The sequence below is a fragment of the Thamnophis sirtalis genome, unplaced genomic scaffold (genome assembly GCF_051295495.1).
Source record: "Thamnophis sirtalis isolate CommonGarterSnake01/CBP01778 unplaced genomic scaffold, rThaSir2_p1.2 scaffold_15, whole genome shotgun sequence".
In the NCBI taxonomy this organism is placed as follows: Eukaryota; Metazoa; Chordata; class Lepidosauria; order Squamata; family Natricidae; genus Thamnophis; species Thamnophis sirtalis.
Window position 1 is genome coordinate 46,561,376 of NW_028261395.1, and position 26,457 is coordinate 46,587,832.

General features: G+C 47.0%; 1 protein-coding gene across 1 annotated transcript in view; it reads right to left on the reverse strand.

The window, feature by feature from the left end:
* The window catches only part of CAMTA1 (calmodulin binding transcription activator 1), a gene marked incomplete in the record, with an annotated part of 220,140 nt that overhangs the window by 176,408 nt on the left and 17,275 nt on the right, over nt 1-26,457 (reverse strand). The window contains 1 exon segment of the mRNA XM_087702256.1: nt 18,911-19,029. Within this exon segment, the coding sequence (XP_087558382.1) occupies nt 18,911-19,029 (119 nt within the window).

A 26,457-nucleotide genomic window follows, 5' to 3' on the forward strand; every position in this document is an offset into this window, starting at 1 on the left:
AAATGTACAAGCAATGGGGGCAACCCCGCCATGGTCTCCCTTCTTTGTGTGTGTGGGGGGGAGTTCATCATTCCAAGCGGGCGGCCGTACAAATGTGAAATTATGCCTTTGAAGGACGAAACACTGGCTATCTCGAAATAATGAGTTATTTTACACCTGCACCGATACCTGCTTTATAAACAAAAAACAAAAAAACCACCATTGTTGGCCAGGAGAGGCTATTATGGATGCAAGATGATTAGCCCATCGTTATTCCGCTTTTCACCTTTCTGGCGGCAATGACTGCGATCGGCTCCTTTTAAAAAATAAAATAAAATAAAATAAAATTTCGGGCATCATATTCGCATTCTCTCGATGGAGTCCGATCTCTCAAAAGGTCCTTGGGGGGCAGGGAGGGATAAATAAATGAAGGTTCAACGGCAACTCACCGCCCACACGACCCCATCCCTTAATTTAAATTAGGTTAAGATCATTTACAGCCAGGGGGGGGAGGGGAGGAAAAACGGGCTAATTTCTTGGAAATGCCTGTCTGAGACGAGGGGTGTGTGAAAGGGGGGATTGCATGCTCCCCCGCCCCCCGACAAGCCCTCCCCCCCAACCCCAGTCCTCCCGGAAGAGGAGTTTAAACCCTCCCTCATTTCGGTTTCTGCACACACACACACACACACACACGCACACACACCACCCTCGTCTCGCAGGGCGCCTGTCGTAGGTGGTTCGCGCTGGGGGGCGTGCGAGCCATTTTAAACGTTACAGAAAGGAAGAATCAATATCCCATCAGGCTTGTCAGTGTGAGGCACGCAATCTTGCAAGAGCCGCCGTGGCTTTTGTGTTGTATCCGCGCGGCTCTGAAAAAGGGGAGCCAGGAAATTAGACCAACCGGAGAAAGCAAGGTGAAAGGGGGGGGGGGACGACACACAAATGGAATCAGCCGGGTCACCTTGGCCAGGCCGTTGTGTGTGTGTGTGTGTGTGTGTGTGTGTGTGTGTGTGTGTGTGTGTGTGTGTGTTAAACACTCTGTAAGAGATGACATAACATGGTATCTTCCCCCCCACCGGTAAATCCACCTGGCTCGGAGTCCCCCCCCCAATTTCACGACCTTCCATGCCGCCGTTAAGCTAGTCACGGGGCGGTTAAGAGAATCCGCCTTCCCCGTCGACTTTGCTGGCCTGAAGGTCGCAGAAAGGGATCGCATGTCTCTCTCTGTCTGTCTGTCTGTCTGTCTCTCTCTCTCTCTCTCTCACACACACACACACACACACAGTCGTAAGTACATGCCAGTTACCAATCGTCTGAATTTTGATCACGTGACGCAAGTGTGATAAAACGGTCCTGAGTCCCTTTTTTTTAACCCGTTCGTTGTAACTTTGAACAGTCACTAATTGAACTGTCGTTAAGTCGAGGACCGCCTGTACTTGAAAATATAAATTAAGGCCTCCGTAAACCCAGAGGAGTCTAGCTCCGAGCACCAAAGGGGCCTCTTCCTGGTTGGGTTTTCAGGCCAAAGTGCAAAAACAGAAGAGGGTTTTATTACTTAGAAGGCGCAGCCGATATCCAAGTCATTTCAAAGCGCCATTAAAAGCCCTTTGAAAAGAATCTCTGGCGTTGAGTTTCAAAGCCAGGCTGGGACACAAATTCGGGATAAAACGATTTCCACCAGGTTTTATTCCCCCCCCAATTTTTTCCCTGTGTTAAATTCTGGACAAAGCCGGAGGGGCTTGTCGAATAATCCAGGCAAAGGAGTTCTAGTGTCACCGCCTGATGACGAGGCGTCAAACGACGCCTGGATCGCCTGGGAAGGCTACTTCTGAGGCCCATCAAATTGTATTTTGTCGAGAGGTGTGGAAAAAACGCACGCCATGAAGGAAGCTGCCCTTGCGAGCGCCACCGTTTCTAAAGGCAAAACACTTAAATCCGTCAAGCCGCTGGTTTTACCTTCCTGACATTTTTTAATTATTGCATTAGTTTTCCCTGTCATCTCTGAGCGTTCAGGACAGAATCTAAAACAGGTACAAGATAGATGTCAAGTAAATAATAGATAAATAAATAAGGCCAGCATTCTGCAACGTGAGATCAGAATCACGGCATGACAGTTTGGAAGGGACCTTAGAGGTCTTCTAGTCCAACCCTCTGCTCGGGCAGGAGACCCTATATACCATTCCAAACCGATGGTTGACCAGCCTCTTCTTAAAAACCTCCAGGTGATGGAGCACCCACAACTTCTGAAGGCAAGCCGTTCCACTCATTAGTTGATCTGGGGTTACAGAATGACAGAGTTGGAAGGGACCTTGGAGGTCTTCTAGTCCAATCCCCTGCTCAAGCAGGAGGCCCTAGACCATTTCAATCCATCAATCCATCAGAATAGAGCTGGAAGAGACCTTGGAGGTCTTCTAGTCCAACCCACTGGCCAAGCAAGAGACCCTAGACCATTTCAATCCATCAATCCATCAGAATAAAGCTGGAAGAGACCTTGGAGGTCTTCTAGTCCAACCCCCTGCTCAAGCAGGAGGCCCTAGACCATTTCAATCCATCAATCCATCAGAATAGAGCTGGAAGAGACCTTGGAGGTCTTCTAGTCCAACCCCCTATTCAAGCAGGAGACCCTAGACCATTTCAATCCATCAATCCATCAGAATAGAGCTGGAAGGGACCTTGGAGGTCTTCTAGTCCAACCCCCTGCTCAAGCAGGAGATTCTAGACCATTTCAATCCATCAATCCATCAGAATAGAGCTGGAAGAGACCTTGGAGGTCTTCTAGTCCAACCCACTGGCCAAGCAAGAGACCCTATGTCTCCTGAAGACCTCCAGTGTTGGAGCACCCTCAACTTCTAGAGGGAAGCCATTCCATTGATTAATTGTTCTCACATCAGGAAATTTATCCATAAATTCTAGATTGGATCTCTAAGGATCTTTCACCAAGTACTTCTTGTCCAGGAGAGGATACAGTATAACGGAGCTGGGAGGGACCTTGGAGGTCTTCTAGTCCAACCCCCTCCTCATGCAGGAGACTGTACACCACTCCAGCCTCTTCTTGAAAAGCCTCCAGTGGTGGAGCACTCGCAACCTCTGGAGGCAAGCCTTTCCACTGATTAATTATTCTCACCGTCAGGAAATCTCAATTCTCTCCTTGATGGGTTTCCATCCGTTGCATCTTTCTTGCACTTCTCTGCGCTCCCTTTTTTGGACCGCAGGCATTGTTGCTCCAGGTGTGGCCTCGCTAGAAGTGTTAAGCTTTCCACACCCGTTACAACCGGGCCCCCCAGACTATGAGGGTTCAAGACTGCCAGAGCTGGGCTCGCAACAAGGGAGAGCAGCAAACCCGGGGAAGCACTGAAGCACAGAGGCTCAATCTTCCCGCTCGCTGCAAGAATCCAAATTAAAGTGTCGTAAAGAAATGGAGTTCTGCTCCCCGCGTGAACAAATCCAGTTAAGCGGAGTCCCCTACCTCTCCGAATAATTGTGCCACACCGCAAAACGGCTATTTATGTTCAGGAAGCTTCTTCGCTCAAGCGGAATCTGCGCCTCAATGTACCTTAAAAAAATAAAAATAAACATCTTCCACTCCGGGATGCATTTTCAGGTAGCAAACTGGTATTTTATCGGTCGATTTTATTGGGATTTTACGCATTTACATAGACAGGTAAGTCCTCGACTTACGACCACAATGGAGGCCAAATTTTCTGCCGCTAGGCGAGACACTTAACTGTCATCAATACGAGTCAGTTGCCAAGCGTCCAAATTTTGGCCCTGAGGATTGCTGCAATGGCCATGTAGCAAGCATGATACGTTATGAGATTCGTTATTACCACAGAGAGTTAGGTATGTAATATTCAAAAGAGCCAGCAGGGCATGGATGCGAAGGCTTTGGACTAGGAGTGGGGGACCCGAGTTCTAATCTCCCCTTGGGTATGGAAGTCGACGGTATAACCATGGGTAAGCCATTGCCTTCACAGCCCAAACCAGAGTCAGGCTCTGTGATAAGCTGGCTAAAAAACAGAAAGAAGGAAAACCTAGCCTCATTCTTCTGACCGAGGCTTCCCGAGAGCCGGAAGCCAACTCCTGGTCCCGACAAAAAACCCCTTTTGTTAATTTCCTGTGAATTCTGCTCCTTCACCTCCAGCAAACACTTTCAAGGGAGGATTTACAGTCACAGACCTTATCTGGCTTGGAGAGCTGCCAGGCCGATCTCTGCAGAACTTGGCCAGGAGCCTCGGAGAGTCACGAACCAATGAAGCGAACTAATGGTCTCCTGCAAACTCCACTCCCCTTCCGCTCCTCTTTTATCCCCTCTGGGAGGGGCCATTCACTGTCCCCACCTGTGGCCTTACTCCCAAGTCGACCCCTGTTCTTTAGCTCTTCCCTTCGTCTGGCAACTCTGGGCATGCGCACACTGGGAACAGGCTCCAGCTGTTCTTCTGCCTCACTGATGTCTGACTCCGAAGGCAGCTGATAACTGTCAGACGGCCCAGGGCCCCCTCTCTGCCTCCGACACAGAGCCTCCCCCAGACTCCAGGACTGGCCCATCTTCCTCCCCAATCCTCCTCACTCTCCGACCAGCTCTGCAGGCTTCTGGCGGGCCGCAACACACATTAAGGTTAGACAAGCTTTGCTATAAGAACAAGGGGAATGCCGTAGAAAGCAAATGAGCCCTGAAGTTAGGGAAGGAGAAAGGCAGAAGATTCAGATTTGCAAGGAAGAAGGGAGAGGAGAAAACGTGCATTGAAAAATCAAAATTCGTCTGGATGGGGAGTTACAGCTTTTGGCGTTCACGACGATCGCATTCTAATCTTCCGTTTTGACCGCTTTTCCGATTGGATTTAGCAAGAAAAAGTGCTGTAATCCCATCGATTTCACTTGTTTCGATGGGCTTTGCTTTTTTTTTTTTTAAACAGTCTTCTGGCTCTGCTGGTTTTAAATTATTCTGTGCCCGCCGGCAAGCTGCTTTTTCTTCTTTCTTTCTTTTTTTTAAACTACGGCTTCGGTTCCTTCGTACGATTCCAATCCTGTTTGTTTATAAATATATTGTTTCTGAAATCATTCTTTTCCAAGCCGGGCAAATGGTGGAAGGCGCCACCTTAGAAGGCATTTGATGCCTTAAGAGGCGGCTTTATCAATATTTGAAGAAAGAGGCCGGGCGGCTACTGGGAGACGAGACCGTTTTCAAAGATGCAGATTAATTGGGCTTGGCTCAAAACGAAGGGAGGCTGCGTTTTTTTTTATATGATGCTTTTACAAATGGGATACGAATGATCCAGCCGTAATCTATAAATAGCGCCAGGGGAAAGGAGCCATCGGCAGGCCCAGAGAACGGCCTCCAACCCCCCCACATGGAGTCCTTCGCCGGCCATTAACGACGCTACAGGTTGTCCTCGGCTTGTGGCCAGGGTTGGGACAGACATTCCATCCCTGGGCCAGGAAGTTGTTAAGTGAGACGCAGCCCAGTTTTGCAAATGACGGTTGCAAATGGTTAGTGTCCCCGGGACGCTGAGACCGGCGTAAATATTTGGATTGTGGCCTGTCGGCAGCCGAATCAGAGGAGGAGGAAACGTGGGAGTGAGGGTCAGCCTCAAGGCAAGTTGAGAGCTGCGAGGGAAGAGGGAATGGTGCTGGCAGAGAGGGGGTGGGGGGCAGAGCCTGGGACATCCGTCAGCCCTCAGATGGAGAGTCAACGGCCCCCAGGTCTGGAGGTGGCTGATGAGGAAGAGGAGGAACAGCTGGGCCCAGTGCCTGATGCACGGATGCACAGAAGGCAGAGAGGAGAGGAGGGCAGTGGAAATCTATGGGCCGGTCCTCGGGATGGAAAAACCAGGGCTGCTAGCGAAGCCCCGCCCTCGCTCTGGGGATCAAAGGCAGGGGGCAGAGATGAATAGATGTGGCAGACAACTACTCATCTCCCGGACGGACGGACTTGTTAGTCTGCGTTGAAAGAGTTGTTTTTTTTTGCCAGGACTGCCGGCGCTCCTAATTAAAGGAATCATTGCTTCAACTACAGAGGGCTTGTCATGTTTGGGGAGCTGGGTCAGAACATTTTCCCAGTTAGCAAATTAGCTAACCGTTAGCAAAGCGCCCACATTTCGATTCCATGAAGCATGGAGATGTTGAGGCGGTCGTACGTGCAAGGACCAGTCGTAAGTCGCAGAATTTTTTTTAGCGCTGTTGTAATCTTTGAATGGCCACCAAACAAATGGTTTAAGTCAAGGATGGCCTGTTCTATAGTCCAAGCTTCTCCATGTTGCTGGCATTAAAAAAACCCAACAATACCAAACATTAATTTATAGAAGTTCATAAAAATCTTTTTATTTTTCCCACATTTTATCGAGTGATTCCTTGGGACATCATAAACTCCTAGATCTTGCCTTTCTTCCTTTAACTCCTCTGTTTTGAATGGACATAGATGTACAAACACAGAGCTGTGCTCCTTAACCCAGGCACAGTCCTCGACTTAGGACCACAACTCAGCCCAAAATGCCTGTCGCTAAGCAAGGGTTTCTCCCATCTCATGACCTTCCTTGCCACAGTTGTTAAGTCATCCCCGTCGGCCATAGGGTCGTTAAGTGAACCTGGCTTCCCCCGTTGAGTTTGCTCATCGGGAGGTCACAAAAGGAGATTGGAACCCGTGACCTTGGGACACTTGCAATCATCATAAATAGGAGCCAAGCATCCGAATTTTGATCACGTGACCAAACGGGGATGCTGCAACGGCCACAAATGCAGAAAACGGTCCAAAGTCACTTTTTCGGTGCCATTGTAACTTCAAACGGTCACTAAGCAGACGGTTGTAAGTCGGGGACTACCTGTATTAGGCCAAAAATTTTACAAAGCGCCATATCTCCTCTCATCTACCCCTCCCCCCCCCACACACACCAATGTTTGACTGACAATTATCCTACTATGGAGGAAAACAATACATTTTAAAGACCACCATTATCTTGTTCTGTTATTTTTATAGCAATAGCAATAGCAGTTAGACTTATATACCGCTTCATAAGGCTTTCAGCCCTCTCTAAGCGGTTTACAGAGTCGGCATATCGCCCCCACAGTCTGGGTCCTCATTTCACCCACCTTGGAAGGATGGAAGGCTGAGTCGACCCTGAGCTGGTGAGATTTGAACCGCCAAACTGCAGAACTAGCAGTCAGCTGAAGTGGCTGTAGTACTGCATTCTAACCACTGCGCCACCTCGGCTCTTATATCTTTTATACCTGACGTAGCAATTATTTCCCATCAAACGGTGAATACTGGATTCATAGAAAAAGAAGAAGAAATTCCTCAGGTTGGAAAAATTAATTGCAGCTTCCCCTACTTCTAAGCAAGCGTCTCCAAAAAGAAAAAGAAAAAGCCACTGGCAGAAAGATGAAAAAATAAAATAAAAAATAAACCCCAAATTGGCAAAGAGGCAGTGTCAAAGCTCTGCTCTATCCAAATGTTTATCCTGCTTTTCTGCAAGGCAGAAACAGCAATTAACTACTCGCGCGATCTAAAAGGTTTCTGCTGTGAAAATCAGCATTTAAGGAAGTTAAAAAAAAAAGAAAGAAACGTCGTAGAGGTTCTTGATCCTTTTCCCGGTATTTTTACCCTCCGTCCCCCACCACCACCACAAAAAAAAAGTCTTTCGAAAGGGCTTGGCCAAACGAGGCGCAGAGATAAACTGGCTCACTTTATCAAATGGATCAGGAATAAGGAATAGGAGGGTCCCCAAGTTGCTTTTTCTCTCTTTCTTGATGGCCTTCCAAAGGGGGGACACCACAGGAGAAACAAAGGCATCATAAGAAGCGAAGGAGGGGGAGAGAGAGAGAATGAGAGAGAGAGAATGAGAGAGAGAGAGAGAGAGAGAGAGAGAGAGAGAGAGAGAGAGAGAGAGAGAGAGAGAGAGAAAACAGCACAAAGGAAAGAGCCCATCAAAGAAGACTCGGTAATTGATTTCTGAAAAGAAAAGCCAACCATTCTAAATATACCCGCCAGCAGAGAAGGAAAAAGCAGAAAATAAGTGGTTCCTGCCAAGAGATGAAAACATATATATATATTTATATACCTGTGTACAGATACCTGCTAAAGGGACCCCCTCCAGAGAGATCTTCCCGCTCCTTAAACAGCCAGGCTGACCCCTGGGACAGAGGGGAGTTATCGTCAAAGTTAAAATATCCTTCGAAAGAGGAGCAGCCCTCCAGAGACCGCTGCACTTGTGAGGCTGCACCACTTCGAACGGCCACTAGATGGATGGCGGTAAGTCAAGGACTAGCTGTGGCCTGTCTTTCTGGTCCGGAATAAAACAGATCTGCACCAGAAACACAGAACAGAGCCAGTCCTTCACTTAACAACCCTTCATTTGGTCACCAAAGTTACAGCACTGAAAAATGGGACAGCTCCATTCTGATGGATTGAAATGGTCTAAGGTCTCCTGCTTGAGCAGGGGGCTGGACTAGAAGACCTCCAAGGTCCCTTCCAGCTCTATTCTGATGGATGGATTGAAATGGCCTAGGGTCTCCTGCTTGAGCAGGGGGCTGGACTAGAAGACCTCCAAGGTCCCTTCCAGCTCTCTTCTGATTGATTGATGGATTGAAATGGTGTAAGGTCTCCTGCCTGAGCAGGGGGCCAGATTAGAAGACCTCCAAGATCCCCTCCAGCTCTGTTCTCATGGATTTATGGATTGAAATGGTCTATGGTCTCCTGCTTGAGCAGGGGGCTGGACTAGAAGACCTCCAAGGTCCCTTCCAGCTCTATTCTGATGGATTGATGGAAATGGTCCAGGGTCTCCTGCGTGAGCAGGGGGTTGGACTAGAAGACCTCCAAGGTCCCTCCCAGCTCTTTCTGAATTAGAAACTTGAAGTCTTCCATTCAACTCCGAGAACACTTAGGAGACAAAAGGCAGTCCGACGTATGTACATTGTTTTCAATTGAGAGGTTTTCGGGTGCGTAGAGTCCTGGTGAAGGCAATTGCAGTTTTCCTGTTTAAGTAACTGCTCTAAATTTAATCATCTCTCACTCTGAAGCGCCCTGCCACTGGCAACTCCAAATTGGCATTCGAGTTTTTTGGGATTTCCCCCCTCCCCAAAACGAGGAGATGATGAGAATTTCACACATTAAATTGGGAGATTTATTTAGCCCCACGGGATGAGAAGAGCCCACACTTGGAATAGAATTTTTTGCCCACATCTGTAAGCCGGACTATGATTGGATTTGAGCACAATGGCTATTAAATCAGGTTTTCAGGAAGAGCCTATGAGGATCCATCACTCGGTTTGCGATATCAATCCATCAGAATAGAGCTGGAAGGGACCTTGGAGGTCTTCTAGTCTAACCCTCTGCGGAAGCAGGAGATCCAAGACCACATCAATCAGAATAGAACTGGGACTTTGGAGGTCTTCTAGTCCAAAACCCTGCACGAGCAGGAGACCCCAGACCATTTCAATCAATCAGGATAGCGTGGGAGGGGACCTCAGAGGTCTTCTAGTCCAACCCCCAACCCCCGCTCAATCAAGAGACCCTAGACCATTTCAATCCATCAGAATAGAGCTGGAAGGCACCTTGGAGGTCTTCTAGTCCAACCCCCTGCTCAAGCAGGAGACCGTAGACCATTTCAATCAATCAAATCAATCAGAATAGAGCTGAAAGGGACCTTGGAGGTCTTCTAGTCCAACCCCCTGCTGAAGCAGGAAACCCTAGACCATTTCAATCCATCAATCCATCAGAATAGAACTGGGAGGGGCCTTGGAGGTCTTCTAGTCCAACCCCCTACTCAAGCAGGAGAGCCTAGACCAATTCAGACAAGGGGCTATCCAATCTGTTCCTAAAAGCGTCCAGTGTTGGGAGCATCCACAACATCTGGAGGGAAGCTGTCCCACTTCTTTTGTTTAAACTGGGAAACACCTGTTCTCAATCTGGTCCCATTGTCTTGAGACAAAACCAAAAGCTACACTCCTACTATAAGGATACTTAAGGACCAAGATCATCAAACGTTTCCCCCTAAAATGCAGCTAAGCCAACGTCTTCCACTTCATTTCCAACGGCCCTTGAAATATTCATCAACTACACTTAGGCCATTCTAACAATTACTAAGCCCTACAATTAGGAACTACAGTAGTAAATTCCAACGATATTAATGCACCGGGAGCTTTGGAAATTATATATATATTTTCATTGAAAGATCTGTACAAATGCATGTGACTCATTTTCCTGGCCCAGATTGTAATAATTACACCCGCCTATGGCTTACAAATAATACCATCAACTCCGCTGCAAATGAAAAGCTTTTGCCTTCAAGGGATACAGCTAGTCCTTGACTTACAACAGCTCACTCAGGGACTGTTTTTTCACACTTACGACCGTCACAGCATCCCTGTGGTCAGGCGATCAGAATTCTGACACTTGACAACTGACTCGCATTGATGATGGTTGCATGCGTCCTTCCGATTCACTTAACGACCGTGCGACTAATTTAACAACTACAGCAATTCATTTAACAACTGTGGCAAGAAACGGTGGGGCAAAACTCACTTAACAACCGCCTCCCTTAGCGACAGAAATGTTGGGCTCCGTTGGGGTTGTAAGTCGAGGACTACCTGCGGTCTGCCCAGCTCTGCTCCGTTTCTCTAAAGACTTGCCAGTTGCCACCTGCCTGCAATTTCCCAATAAATTTAGCAATTTAGCAGATTATGCACGGGGGGGGGGGGGGGGACAGTGACTTCACCTTCCGCACCGTCTTAAATTTTATAGCCAAGGTATAAAAATTGGGCCGAAATACAGGACAGCCAATTCTGCATCAGCGGAAGGACCGAGCGTGGGATTTGAGGAAGGGGGATTTCATTCAGCAAGGTGTGAAAATAGCTCCCTATTACTCAGCAGCATTTAAGAACGAGGGGAGGGGGGGGGAGAGAGAGAGAGAGACTTCTGTGTCTGTGGTCATGACAAGGACAGAGCCAGCTGGCTGCTGTGTCAGAAAAAATCCATAAAAGCTCTAAGCCGGGGTCATGTAAGCATTCGCAAGGGGAATGCAGAATTTCCAGCACCTCAAGGAAATTTGCGGGAGTTTTTAATATATTTTTTAAAAAAGCGTTTTTGAAGCAAGCAAAGGCGGCTAAGCGTTCAGATCAGAGGTTTTCGGGCTACATGTTTGACGCCGCCTCGACTGTCCTGCTGCGATTTTAACATTCATGGCGATAATCCCCTCTCTAATCCAGCTGCTTTCCAATTCTATCCTTGCCTCTTTTCTTTTTATCTTTGAATTACAGGGAGCTTCTTCCGATGTTTTGGACGTCCTTGTCCCCACCCACCCACCCACCCACCCCCGGTCGCTAGGCATGGCATTCACTGCACGACGGCCACATTTATTCCTCCCCAAAAATTCAGATCCTGCCTGCCTGCCTGCCGCCTTCCGTCTCGGGTTTGTGACCTGAACCTGCGCCCATCAACCTCTTCACTTTGTGCTTTTAACGGTGCAAAGTTTGTGTCACCAACTGCCGTTCTTATCTCTTTTAACCAGCTTTCTCTTGTGGGCTTCTCTATCCTTTACTTACCATTAGCTCCCACCAACAAACTGATGGCGAGGCCAACAGAGCAGACTCATGGAAGGGACCTCGGAGGTCTTCTAGTCCAGCCCGCCCCCTGTTCAAGCAGGAGACCCTAGACCATTTCAATCAATCAGAATAGAGCGGGAAGGGACCTCAGAGGTCTTCTAGTCCAGCCCCCTGCTCAAGCTGGAGCCTGTTAAGAAATTCCAAGTCGCTTCTCTCCTTGGTTAGTTTCCATCCGTTGCTTCTTGTCCTTGTGCTTTGGAGAATAGTCTTCTCCCCTCTCCTTTGGGGCAACCCCTTAAATATTGGAAGGCCGCTATCATGTGTCCCCCCCCCCAGATCTCGTTTTTATTAAACTAGGCAACTGTTCTTCACGTGTTTTAGCCTCCAATCCCCTAATCCTCTTTGTTGCTCTTCTCTGCACTCTTTCTAAACAAGACGCCTAGATTTCAGCTTTTTGTCCTGTGTCAACCCTAACCCTAACCCTAACCCTAACCCTAACCTCTATGCTGCCATTTTTAATGTCGTTTATTGTTTTATTTCCTTCTTGCCCTAATCTGTAATTTTCCTCCTCTGTGGTTAACTTGGTCACTAAAGCCGGGAACTACTGTATAATAATTTTTTTTTAAAAATGCTTGGAATGCAATCCTGCGCTTTGAAAAAGTTTGAACTATTAAAAAAAAAAAAACAAGTCAGCGCAGGGATTTATTTTTTTAAAGCACAAACTTCAAACGACTGGATCGAAGAAGAAATTATTTCAACTTTCAACGTGTCGGGTTTAGATCTGCCGCCGTAAAAACCCACCCACCGGGACTACTATGAGTATGCCACACCTGGGATTTGTATCCCACAAAACCAGCGGGACACAACAAGGGCATTTCCCCCCACCCCCGCCCCCCTCGCGATTCCAGTAAAATAGCCTTATTATATTTGATCGAACAAGAATGATGTGGTGCTTCTCTGCTCGTTTTTATTTTTTTTACTTTATTCTTCTTTTTTTTTTTTGCTCATTAGGGAGCAGAGGGACTCGAAGAGGACATGAGGACAATGATTACACGGCCAGGCTAATTTAGACAAAGTCACCCGCTCCCCACCTTCCTTCCACTGAGGGGGGTTGCCACAGATAAAATTACGCTGGCAGGCCAGCTGACGAGAGCTGGCCCGCACCAGAAAGGGCAAATATTAGCTTTTAATTGAGATTCTTGCTGCTGCTACAGTATTTTTTCTGCTGAGTTCCTCTGGGGCTCTGGGCCTCTCCATCATCAGCACCGCAGCAGCTCTGCCTGTTATGCAGCTGCTTATAAGGCAGAACGGTGTCACTGGAGAGTCAGCTGGCATTTAGATGCCAGCTGGCGTGGCATGCCAGGCCCGTGTGAAAGGCCCGGTGGGGATCAGGGTGGATTGCCACAGATCCAAACTTCGCCCAGGGAACCAGGATTCCAGGAAGTTTGGATGCAGGATCAAGCGGGACAAAGCAGGCAGGCAGGGAAAACTGGATTATTTAGAATATTTAAGAGAGGCGCGTAGCCTCTCCACTTACGACAATTGAGCCCAAAATTTATGTCGCTAAGCGAGACGGTGGTGAAGTGAGTTTCACCCCATATTACGACCTCTCTCGCCGCAGTTATTAAGGTGAATCACTGCGGTTATTAAGTTAGCAATGCAGTTGTTAAGTTTCCCCCATTGACTTTGCCTGTCAGGAGGTCGCAAAGGGGGGGATCATGTGCCTTGGAGGCACTGCGGCGGTCGTAACTACGAGTCTGTTGCCAAGCGTCTGAAATTTGATCATGTGGCCAGTGTCGTCGTAACTTTGAACGGTCACTAAACAAATGGCTGTAAGTCGAGGAATACACACAGAGTGCATTCAGAAAGTATTCAGACCCCCCCCCCATCACTTTTGTCAATTTTGTTATGGTGCAGCCTGATTCTACAGTTGTTGAATTTCCTTTTTCCCCCCCTCATTAATCTACAGTTACTCCGTAACGACAAAGTGAAAACAGAAGTTTATTAAAAAGAGAAAAAACTGAAATATCACATTGGCATCAGTATTCAGACCCCTCTAACAAAATTGACCACAGTGAAGGGTCTCTGAATACTTTCTGAATGCATTGTACACACACACATATACACACAGAATACATGTATATGTCTCTCTCCCTCCATCCATCCATCCATCATCTATTTATCTATCTATCTATCTATCTATCTATCTATCTATCTATCTATCTATCATCTATCTATCTATCTCTGTATCTATCTCTGTATCTATCTCTGTATCTCTGTATCTCTATCTCTGTATCTATCTATCTATCTATCTATCTATCTATCTATCTATCTATCTATCTATCTATCTGTATCTATCTCTGTATCTATCTCTGTATCTACCGATCTCTGTATCTATCTATCTCTGTATCTCTGTATCTCTGTATCTCTGTATCTCTGTATCTCTGTATCTCTGTATCTATCTATCTATCTATCTATCTATCTATCTATCTATCTATCTATCTATCTATCTATCTATCTATCTGTATCTATCTCTGTATCTATCTATCTCTGTATCTATCTATCTATCTCTGTATCTATCTATCTATCTCTGCCTCTATCTATCTGTATCTATCTCTGTATCTACCGATCTCCGTATCTATCTATCTCTGTATCTATCTCTATCTATCTATCTATCTATCTATCTATCTATCTATCTATCTATCTATCGCTATCTATCTATCTATCTCTCGTCTATCTATCTCTATCCATCTATCTCTGCATCTATCTATGTCTATCATCTATGTATCTATCTATTTACAGCTATCTATCTAACTCCCTCTCTCTCTCTCTCTCCACCTACCTATCTACCTACAGTGTGTGTAAATAAATAAATGGCAGAAAGTCTGCTTTACCCGCAGTGCAAATCAGCGTGTGTGTTCCAACGTGAACAAAGGGAGCCTAACAGGAGGTGTCGCTCGTACTACTGAGCTCAAGAGGTGCGTAACTAGCTGCTCTTACACACCTCTCAAAGTCTGGGGGGGGCCTTTGATGCTTTGGGAAGATGAGAGGTCCCCGTAGTAGTACATCCTGTTATCTGGCTCTCAGGTTCGCAACAGACGGGCGTGCCTGTGATTAAACCTGGGTAATCTCCATTCCTGTCAATTTAGGAACACCTGGGAAGACGGAAAGCGTTGAAAAGTGTTTCGGGAACCTCCAACCGCTCAGCTCCTCCAGGAGAGCCGTTTCGTCGGCATAATTTTGCAGGTTTGCAAAATCAAAGCGATAACGCCCAAATCCAAGGGGTTTCCCTTTGGAACTTAAGATTTCTCTTTTCTTTTCTTTTTTCAAATCGCCAGGAACATGGTGCCAAATGGAAAGGGACCAATTTGCCGGGCCTGCTACGGAGATGAATGTGGGTTGATTTCGGTAGGACCAGGTTGGTCGAGCGGTTTTGAAGCCAGGCAGGCCGGAGCTGGTGGGTATTTTGAACCACACCTGACTTAAAACAAGCTCCATTTTCAATCGGTTATGTATTTCCACCAGCCACTTAAAAGAAAGTTGCCTCAGCCAATCGTGGTCTTCGTTTAAGGCCGGTATTTTCTGTGCCGCCACAATTATACATATTTCTAGGTGGTTCGCGATGGAATCAGAAAAACTAATAAAACTATCAACAATCCCAGGACTTCTCATAAAACACCAGTAGGTTTCAAGTGGCCCTTTGCTGATTAGATTGGAAGGGAAGAAGACAGGGGCCCTACAGAGATCTGCCAAAAAAAAGGCATGTTTTAACCACTTTCCCAAATAGGATTAAAGTGGTGGGGGGGGGGAGAGGGTGGTATTATTGGAGATGGGGTCGTATGTCAGAAAGGGCTGGGCATTGCTCAACTTAAAGGGGTTGGGTATCCTGAGCCCTTATCCTATATAGGTCAAGTATAATTATAATATATAATATTCCAAAGCCAGAATCCTGCACAGAACATGGAAACCAGTACAATGATCAGCAAAATCCATGAGAAAAATCAGCGTACAGCTGGCTGTGACTGAACCGGCTTACATACTTCAGCCCCCCCCTTCTCCATTTTACACTAATTGCCAACTCCTGGGTTATGTTTTTTCTCCCGAGGAAGCTACAAACTCCGTGCCCCTCTGAATGACAACAGATGAAATGAACGAAAATGATCCTGATCCCAGAATATATACAATAATACAATAGCAGAGTTGGAAGGGACCTTGGAGGTCTTCTAGTCCAACCCCCTGCTTAGGCAGGAAACCCTCTACCATTCCAGACAAATGGCTACCCAGCATCTTCTTAAAGGCTTCCAGTGTTGGGGCATTCACAACTCCTGGAGGCAACTTCTGTTCCACTGGTTAATTCTTCTCACTGTCAGGAAATTTCTCCTAAATTGCTTCTCTCCTTGATTAGTTTCCACCCATTGCTCCTTGTTCTCAGGTGCCTTGGAGAATAGCTTGACTCCCTCTTCTTTGGGGCAACCCCTGAGATATTGGAAGACTGCTATCCTGTCTCCCCTGGTCCTTCTTTTCATTCAACATGCCCAGTTCCTGTAACCGTTCATGTTTTAGCCTCCAGTCCCCTAATCCTCTTTCTTGCTCTTCTCTGCACTCTTTCTAGAGTCTCCGCATCTTTTCTACATCAAGGCAACCAAAACTGGATGCAGATATTCCACGTGTGGCCTTACCAAGACCTGATAAAGTGGTATTAACCCTTCACCTGATCTTGATTCTCTCCCTCTGTTGATGCAGCCTAGAACTGTGCTGGCTTTTTTGGCAGCTGCTGCACACGGCTGGCTCCTATTTAAACGGTTGTCCACTAGGACTACAAGATCCCTCTCACAGTTACTACCGTTGAGCCAGGTACCACCTATACTGTACCTGTGCATATCCTGCTACAGGAGCTTCTGCCCACTTTGGAGATGGATAAATGTACGCACAAGGCTCAGAATTAATAAAACTCATCCTACGGATTCAAAACAAGAGACCCTGCCCACACTTACCCTGTTTCCCTCAAAATAAGCCCTCCCGGATAATAAGCCCCATCGGGCTTTTGAGCGCATGCGCTAAAATAAGCCCTCCCCGAAAATATTGCAACACAGCAGCAGCCACGAGGTGATCCCGCTCGCTGCCTCCCGCACCTCAAAAATAATTACCTCCCAAAAAATAAGGCCAAGCGCTTATTTTGGGGGTCAAAAGAAAATAAGACCCTGTCTTGTTTTCGGGGGAACCATGTACACAAAGTGACAAAAGCAAAATCAAGATGCGTTGTGTTACTATTCCTTGGAGGAGCTGCTGTTCATTGAACCCAGGTTTATGGGAGGCTCCTGAGCATCTCTCTCCTAGAGCGGGAATCACGGCGCATTATTACACGAGAAATGTTCCCGGTGACACCACAGCGCCAACCCTTCTCCTTTCCTAGGGATGTGGTGGACCAAACCAAATCCAGAGAGCCAGATATGCCTGTGCAAATTTTGAAATCTTCCCCCGAATCTCCTGCCACGACCTTAAAAACGGTGAAAAGGTTTAATACAACTTGCAATTTCTTTCCCCCCCACACACACACACCTCTCGGGACGTAGTTGTTACTATAAATATCAGTGGATGGATCCAATTCTTGCCAAGACAAGCTTTGCCTTCAACCACCACTGTGTGGGCTTCCACTGAACTCAACGGAGCGTGTAGCCCCTCTCTCGCTTTTCTCGTTGCCAACAACCGAACACAATCAAGCACATTTTGCAAACAGATTGATGGAGGATTTTGGTCTTCGGCAAGGAGGCGCTTAGTCACATTCAGTTTATGACCTTTCAGAAATAACGGATTCTTAGGAAATCTAAGATCGCTCCTGGAAAGTCTGTCGAGAAAGACAAAAGTCAGCCAGCAGGAGGTCTAACTACAATCGTTTCCCAAAGCTATTTCTCAAAAAAAAAAAGATTGAATAAGAATGAATACACGGGGCACAAATTCAAGGAAACCAGTCGTGCTCATGTTTGTTAATGCATTCTCTTTCATTCACTCCGTGCCCGACAAATATTTCCAGATGCAACCCCCCCAAAAATACATGTATATATTCATTCCTCACACAGTAAGCTTACTTTTTTAAAATAAGATACCTGCTAAAGATCATGCATTTATTGGCAAAGTTTTTGCCTTGTTGTTTAGGTGAGTGAGATTTAAGGAAACCTGTCTAAACTGGGGCCACCAACCTTTCGGTCCTCAGGGACCACTAAATTCATAATTTTAAATCCCATGGACCACTAATAGGATCTGCCTAATGACCAGATGGGTGGGCGTGGCTAGGTGGTCATGTGACTGGGTGGGCAAGGCCAACTCAATGTCACTCACATTGAGGGGCATCTCGCTGGCCTCTCCTCGCCCCTCTCCCAGCTGCTCCTCGCCTGCCCGCCCGGGCTCCTTAGGGCCCCAACAGGAAGCAGTTCCTGGAGCGAAGCAGCCCCCAGGAGGAAGAGTTGGCAAAACAGCTCAGTTCTAAATGGATCTGACCGAGAAGGAGGCTCAGCAGAAGCACTTCACTGAGGACTACGAGCATAGGCCTTTCAAGTAGAGGGAAGACCTGGGGGAGTGGAAGGTCAGGTGCCGGCACCTGGAGGCTCAGTGGGCTGAGATGGTCAGCCGGTTCCAGGCCATGATGCAGTCCCACTGGAACCAGGCCCTCCAGCTCTTCGCCACTAGCGGTGCTTCCCTCCAGCCTTCGTTGAAAGCCCCCCACCAGGAGGCCGAAGCAGACCCCAAGTCGGAATTTCTGCCCCCCTCCAACCCCCACAAAAAGACCCGAAAGGGGGAGACTCTCTGCAGCAACACAAGCGTTCATTGAACGTATCCGTCCCAGGGGCCGTAGTTTAAGGACCCCTGAGATTTAGTGCAATATAAAAAGTGCAAATAATTTTTCTGCAGACCATCCAAATTTTCTCCGGACCACCAGTGGTCCACAAACCACCAGTTGCTGACCGCTGGTCTAGACCAAAGACACCTATATTGGGAAGGCCATCTTCATACTTAGAGGTATGTTATTAAAAAAACATTTCTGAATAAAAGATTATTGAGCATTAGGGACAGGAATGACCATGATTTTTGGACCAAAGCTACATTTTTCATTCATTTCTGACATGTACAAACATCCACCGTACAGATTTTAGCTGCACCTGCAAAAGAATCAACATGCGAGCTATACCAACCAACGGAAGGAAGGAAGATGCTACGTTCTGCCTCTTTCAAAATTCACAGTAAATCGTTTCCCTGTTATCTAAGGAACCAAATTGGCAAAATCAGCAGCAAACGGAGGGCGACTGAACATTTCTGGCCGTGATTTTTGACTCCAGTTAAGTGTACGGTTTCAACACACCAGGCAGTGAAATGACAAAAAAAAAAAAAAAATTGTCTTAGCTACCTCATTTGTGTTCCAACGGTGTCTCTCTTTTGGTAAACTGGAACATTTTGGCAGACATTCAAGGAGCTTTTTCGGTAAAAAGATTTTTACATGACTTCCGTTGCTGTTCCCATGATCATCTGGAAAAAAGGGGGAAAATATACATTTGTGTTGAGAAACAAGCATCAGAACCCTTTTGATATATAGTCCCAACCCACCCCCTGACTGCAAAGGTTAAATCCATAGGCACACGCCTTCTACAATTTGTCATCTTAAAAATGCAATTCCTGGCATCGTCACTCCATGTCAATTCCTTGGAGTCAAAGGGCAGCCTCGGTTTATGGACTCAAGAAATGTAAATAAATAAAATAAAAGAGGGAAGTTTCCAACTTTACAGCTTTCCACTGATGGGAAAGGACAGGAAAACCTCATTCCCAAAAGCACCTTTTAGAGAATTGAGTTGCAACAAAATTGTTAGGAATAAAAGGATGCCCATTTATTTGAGTTACCGATTGTAGAATTTCACTACGCAGAAGATTTTCGTCTTTTTGCACAAAGTACTAACTCCAAACTGCTAACTCTTTGGGTATGTACAAGTACAGCTAGTCCTCAACTTACAACAGTTTGCTTAGCGACCATTCGAAGTTACAATGGCACTAAAAAAAAGTGGCAGGGCCGTTTTTCACACTTATGACGGTTGCCGCATCTCCCTGGTCACGTGATTGAAATCAGCTTGGCAACTGTCTTGTGTTTATGACGGTTGCAACGTCCTGGGGTTACACGATCCCCTTTTGCGACTTCTGATGAGCGAAGTCAACGGGGGAAGCCGGATTCACTTAACAACCAGGTTTCTCGCTTAACAGCTGCAGGGAGTCGCTTAACAAGTAAAGGCCGTAAAATGGGACAAAACTCAACGCCCCGCTTTAACAACAGAACGTTTGGACTCAATTGTGGTCGTAAAGTCGAGGATTTCCTGCAGAATGAGTTCAGAGGCACAATCGCCATTCCTCCTCAGCTCTGGTTTAGGACCAGCCAGGTCACAAAGCGAAACCAGATTATTTTTTTTACTATTGTGCAAAACACTTTTCCTCGTCGGTCTGCCTTTCGCGCAAGGTTCCCCATCAGAGATCAGATTCCAACCGTCTTACACCGTTAACAGTGATAGATCCCTTGTAGCAGACACAATGCGCAGGGAATGTAAACACAATATGGCTTAACCCCATCACAACTGCTCCCGTTCCTGCCATGCGAGAGAAGACGCCTAGAGCTCAGAAATGGGAGTTTTGTAGAGAGGAAGACAGGATTTAAAAATAAAAAATGCTTAGCTTCAAACTTTTGAGTTGATTGAACTCAAAACCCGGATCCGTTGCTGGTGATATATCCTGATAAGGATCCAACTGAAAACCCACCACGATGTGGATTGAATTTAGCAGCTTTCACTTGGGAGGCAAAATTAATTTTTTTTAAAAAAACCTTTGCAACAAACGTCATGTTTTTCTGCTTCCTGCTTTTTTTCTTTCTTTTTTGAAAACAGCAGCTGAATTGAAATATCAAACGAAGGAGAAAAATCAATAAAGAGCACAATAGGATTCCGTTACTCTTAATTTTGCTTTGATCTGCAGGCGGATGGAGGAGTAAGCACTTATTTTTTTTAATTTGGCTTGCAGCCCATTAGATGGCTTGATTTTATTTTTTTAAATGTGCATAGATAGCCCACAACTGACTCGTTTAGTGACTGAAGTTACAATGGCGGAGGACAAAGTGATTTACGGCCGTGATTCACACTCGTGACCGCTGCAGCAGGCCCCCCTTGGGTCACGTGATCAAAATTCAGATGCTTGGCAACCGATTCATATTTATGTCGGCCGCAATGTTCCGGGGTCATGAGATCAGCTTCCGACAAGCAGGCTCAATGAGGAAGCCAGATTCACTTAACGACCACGTTCTCACTTACCAACCGCAGAGATTCACTTAGCAACGGTGGCAAGACAGGTCGTAAGATGGGGCAAAAACTCACTTAACAACTGTCTTGCTTAGGAAAAAAACAGAAACGGTTGGGGGTCAGTTGTCCCAAAAGAGCTTTTTTTCAAGAGGGCAGCTGGACTTCCTTTTCGCTTCCCACCCAAGGAGCTTCTTCAGCTCTGACCTCCCCCACCACCCAGTTCAGAACTGAAGAAGCTTCTTGGGTGAGAAGTGAAACGTCTTCAAAGAAAAAACAGAAAGCCCAGCTGCCCTCTTGAAAAAAACCACCTTTGGGACAACCGTGACCTGGATGGCGGAGAATCTCCACAGATATTTAGAGTCCAGTTATGGTGGCCCTAAACGTCACACAGTAGCTCAGTGGCTAAAACACTGAGCTTGGTGATCAGAAAGATCAGCAGTTCCGCGGTTCGAATCCCTAGCACCACGTAACGGAGGGAGCTCCCGTGACTTGTCCCATCTTCTGCCAACCTAGCAGTTCGAAAGCACGTAATGCAAGCAGAAAAACAGGGACCACCTTTGGTGGGAACAGCGTTCCATGCGCCTTTGGGTGTTGAGTCATGCCAGCCACATGACCACGTCTTCGGACAGCGCTGACTCTTCGGCTTTGAAACGGAGATGAGCACCGCCCCCCTAGATTCGGGAACGAATTGTATACTGTATGTGCAAGGGGAGCCTTTACCTATGACCAAACACATACATGTATTTTAGGTTTAGAAGTTGTTCCTATTTATCGCTCCTGTATACACTTCCCGGAGGGGGGGGGGAAGAAAGCTTTAACGCATAGTTCCCACAGATAACCAACTCTGAAACTGCCTAACCGACATCCATTAATTTTTACAAAACAATGAATTTTTAATAGCGAAAATGGCCCACTAAAAACCTGATGTTAAAGTCCCATCACCACCACCACCGAGCTCAGGCCTGGTTAGAGCATCCTATTTTAATCCAGAGTAGCAGCGAGTTAATGACATAATTATAACTTTAATTCTGGGGCTTTTCAAACCCCCACCCCCTTCTTCTTTTTCCTTTATAAACAGCAAGGAGAAAGGCCCGTGTGTTCTCTTCTCTCTCTCTTTCTCCCTTGCTGAAAGGGAAGAGAAGCCATGCGTGCCCTCTACAAGCGACCAAACAGTTTATTTCTCTCTCAATAGCAGCTTCACATCAGCTGGGGATGAAGCGTGTTAGAAAATATCGCATTTCAACCCAAGAGACGGGCTGATTAATAAGCTCTGCAGGAAATGCCTATTTAAGTGGGCCGCGTTTGTTTGGCCAGGAAGATAAAAAACGATAGCTCCGATCTGTCACAATTTCCGCTTGACTTTTTTCCCCCCTTGTTGTTGTTAGTTGCAAAAACGTATCTGACCCATCGCAACACCCTGGACCACGTTCCTCCAGGCCTTCCTGTCCTCTCCCATCCTCTGGAGTCCATTGAAGCTCACACCGGCTGCTTCGGTGGCTCCATCCAGCCCCCACCTTCTCTGCCGTCGCACTCTTCTTCTTTTGCCCTCCATCGCTCCCAGCTTTGGGCTCTTCTCCAGGGAGTCCTTCTTCCTTCTCACCAGGTGGCCAAAGTCTTTGAGTTCCCTCTTCAAGATCTGCTCTTCTAAAGAGCAGTCAGGGTGGATTTCCTCTAGGACTGACCAGTTGGATGGCCTTGCAGTCCAAGGGACTCAATGCAGGAGTCTTCTCCAGGGAGTTCTTCTTCCTTCTCATCAGGTGGCCAAAGTCTTTGAGTTCCCTCTTCAAGATCTGCTCTTCTAAAGATCATCCAGGGTGGATCTCCTCTAGGACTGACCAGTTGGATGGCCTTGCAATCCAAGGGACTCAATGCAGGAGTCTTCTCAAGGGAGTCCTTCTTCCTTCTCATCAGGTGGCCAAAGTCTTTAAGTTTCCTCTTCAGGATCTGGCCTTCTAAAGAGCATCCAGGGTGGACCTCCTCTAGGACTGACGGGTTGGATGGCCTTGCAGTCCAAGGGACTCAATGCCGGAGTCTTCTTCTCCAGAGTCCAAAGGCCTCCATTCTTTGGCGCTCAACCTTCCTTGTGGTCCAACCTTCACAGCCATCCATGGCAACTGGGAAAACCACAGCCTTGGCTAGGCACACTTTTGATTGGCAGGGGGATGTCTCTGCTTTTTAGGATGCTGTCTACATTTGCCATCGCTTTCCTGCCCAGGAGGAAGCCTCTTTTCATTTCTGGGCTGCAGTCTCCATCCGCAGTGATTTTTTTCCTTACATATTTTTATTTCCTTCCCAAGTTATTTTTATGAAATGTTTCTTTAGAAAAGGGAGATTGGGGAAACAAGGTGAAGAAAAACTAAAAAAGAAGGCTCAAAGTGCAACAAGAATAAAACAAACAGAAAAAAGGGGGGGTCCTCAGCTTACAACAGACCATTCAAAGTTACAACAGGGCCGTTTTTGCACACTTATAACCGCTGCACTGTTCCCCTAGTCCAGGGGTCAGCAAACTGCGGCTCTGGAGCCGTATGTGGCTCTTTCCTCCCTCTGCTGTGGCTCCGTCACCGGTCGGCGCCACAATTTTGAGAGGAGCTTCCGGGGGGGAGGGGGAGAAAAGCACAGTGCGCCAGGAGAAGACTCTATGGCAAGGGGAGGGTTTCCCAGTTGTCTCCACAATTGATAGGGGTTTCGGTTATGACAGGCAGAGGGAAAAGTACGTCGCTCTAGGAGGAGACTCTATGGTGGGGGAACTGAACTTCCGGCCAGCAGCTACAGAATTGAACAGGGGGCTTCCGGTTAGGACCTTTGTGGGGTCCCGGTGTTTTCTTTTCTGTGGGAAACGGGTCCAAATGGCTCCTTGAGTGTTTACGATTGCCGACCCCTGCTCTGGTCAAAACGTAGAAGCAGCTGACCCACATTTATGACCTCCGCAGAGTGATCCCCCTTTTGCGACCTTCCGACAAGCCAAGTCAACGGGGGAGTCAAGGAGAGGCCGGATTCACTCCACAGCCATGCCGCGTCACAACTGCAGCGATTCACTTAACGTCGAGAAAGCTCGTAAAAATGGGGCAAACCCCGCTCAACAACTGAGAAATCCTGGGCTCCGTTGCGACTACCTGCACAGAGAGTTGGCAATCTTCTTTATGACAATTATGGATTTGCCTCTCAACTCGGTGGTCTATCTCTTCTTTCTTCCTTTCCACGGGCACCCATCCATCCTGCTTAATCATCAAAACCATAAATCATTTTTCCCCCTCCCCCTGTTCCACGCAAAGAGTCTGTTAAGGGGTTTTCAGTTTCGTTCCACTTCTTTTTCTTTTATTTTTTGGCTCTTCTCCTCCTCTCTTAAAAGAATAAAAGCATTTTTTACACCGCACTGTGCTAAGATCAGCTACATCAGAGCAATAAATACTCCAGAAATGTGAACTTCGGTGCGGAGGGATCAAATAAGGATCTCCATTTAAGAGTTCTCCGCTGGAGGAAAAAAAGTTGGTTTTATTTTCATTTCTTTTTTTCTTTTTCTTTTTTTGCTTTCTTAAATCTGGGCCAAGACTCAGAACACCTTCGAGCAAAAAAAAAACTGTTCCACCTTTGAAACTTTCCACCCGGCCTCTGCGAGGACGGAAAGATTGCGGGCCTTTTAAATCTACTGACCCCTGAATAAAACTAATATTTTGAAAAGACGCCAGTGAGTCATGGAAACAAAACCTGGCAATATCCATGGAGAAATGGAGAATTTACTTACGGCAAGCTGAAGTGCAGCTAGTCGGTCCCCGACTTACAACGGTTCGTTTAGGGACCAATCAGAGTTACAACGGCGCTGGAAACAAGGGACTTGTGGCCGTTTTTCACACTTACGACCTTTGTGGCCTCCCCAAGGTCATGTGATCAAAATTCAGGCGCTTGGCAACTGGTTCATACTTATGACCATTGCTGTGCCCCAAGGTCACATGGCCCCCCTTTTGCGACCTCCTGACGAGCAAAATCAAGGGGGGGGAAGCCAATTTCAGTTAACAACCTGGTTACCAACGTAACAACTGCAGTGACTCACTTAACAACCCTGTCAGGAAAGGACGTAAAAGGAGGCAAAATTGACTTAACAACCGCTTCACTCAGCAACAGAAATTTTGGGCTCAACTGCGGTTGTAAGTCGAGGATTAACCTGTAGAGAGCTTTGATCTGGATATGCTGGGGTGTGCCCGAGTTTTGGACAACTCCAGAGAGTCTTACGACTTACAACTGAGATCAGAATTTCTGTTAAGCAGAGCGACGGTAAAATGAGTCGTGTCCCGTTTTGCCACGGTTGTTAAGCGGATCATGTGGCCTTTAAGCGAGCCTACCTTTCTCAAACTTGCTTGCCGGGATCCAGCTGGGAAGGTCGTGGAGACCAAGCGATCGCAGGACCCATCAAACACATTTTAAAGACACGCTGGGCGTGGAGACTGGACGGCCATTGATCAGAACTGAACTAGGGTCTCCTGCTTGAGCAGGGGGTTGGACTAGAAGACCTCCAAGGCTCCTTCCAGCTCTATTCTGATTGATTGATGGATTGAAATGGTCCAGGGTCTCCTGCTTGAGCAGGGGGTTGGACTAGAAGACCTCCAAGGTCCCTCCCAGCTCTATTCTGATGGAGCAACCAATGTGTGATCGCGTGGGGGGGTCCTTTTGCTAGAAGTGCAAACAAACCAGCTGCAAGCTGGGTTTTTCAGTGCCATCGGAGGAGGAGTCGAGGAATGAGCCGTAGCGGGACAATTCCGGGGGGGTGTCAAAGACAACGTGGGTTGTGCCAAGCGGGGGGTGGGGGGTCTGCTTGCTCCAGGACTGGAGGGTCGTGTTTGAAGCCAACAAATGACCTTTCCGTCCGGCTGCTGCTGTTCATGCGTTTCCCCGCGGATTAAACGGTGCAAGCCTTTTGTCCCGTATTTCTAAAACTGCACTTTCCAAGGAATTTTTTTAAAGAAAAAAACCTGCTCATCCTTAACGGGCTGTGTGGATGCGGAGACCTTTTGGCGTTAAGGCAGGAATATTATTCTCACTCTGTAAGAGGAAACGTAAAAGGAATGAGCTGCCCAGCTGAGATATAAAAAACACATAGCACAGGAACAATTTTTTTCCCCCCTTCTTAAAGGCGTTTTAGAAACTGTAGGTGAGAAGTAATGACAAGAAAGCCGCAGTCGCTTCTATCAAGCTCGGTACACACTATCTCAAATATATGTGTGTGTGTGTTTTTTCCTCCCTCGAGGGGCCTCTAAACCTGTAAAACTTACCCTGTGCTTTTCAGCACATGAGAAACATCAATTAAGGCACATGTTAGTCATCACGCAAGCCCAGGCAGAGCGCAGACCCCTGAAGTTGTATAAATTGGGGAAAAAAATAACATAGCCTGATCGCCTAAGGGCAAACTGGACAAGGGTTGTGCACTCAAAACACGGTCATCTCTCCAGTCTCCCTTGGGGGGGGGGGCTTCTACACAACTGGAACACAGTCATAGGGCAGGAAGGGAACTTGGAGGTCTTCTAGTCCAACCCCCTGCTCAAGCAGGAGACCCTGGAGCATTTCCATCAATCAGAATAGAGACGAAAGGGCACTTGGAGGTCTTCTAGTCCAACCCCCTGCTCAAGCAGGAGAC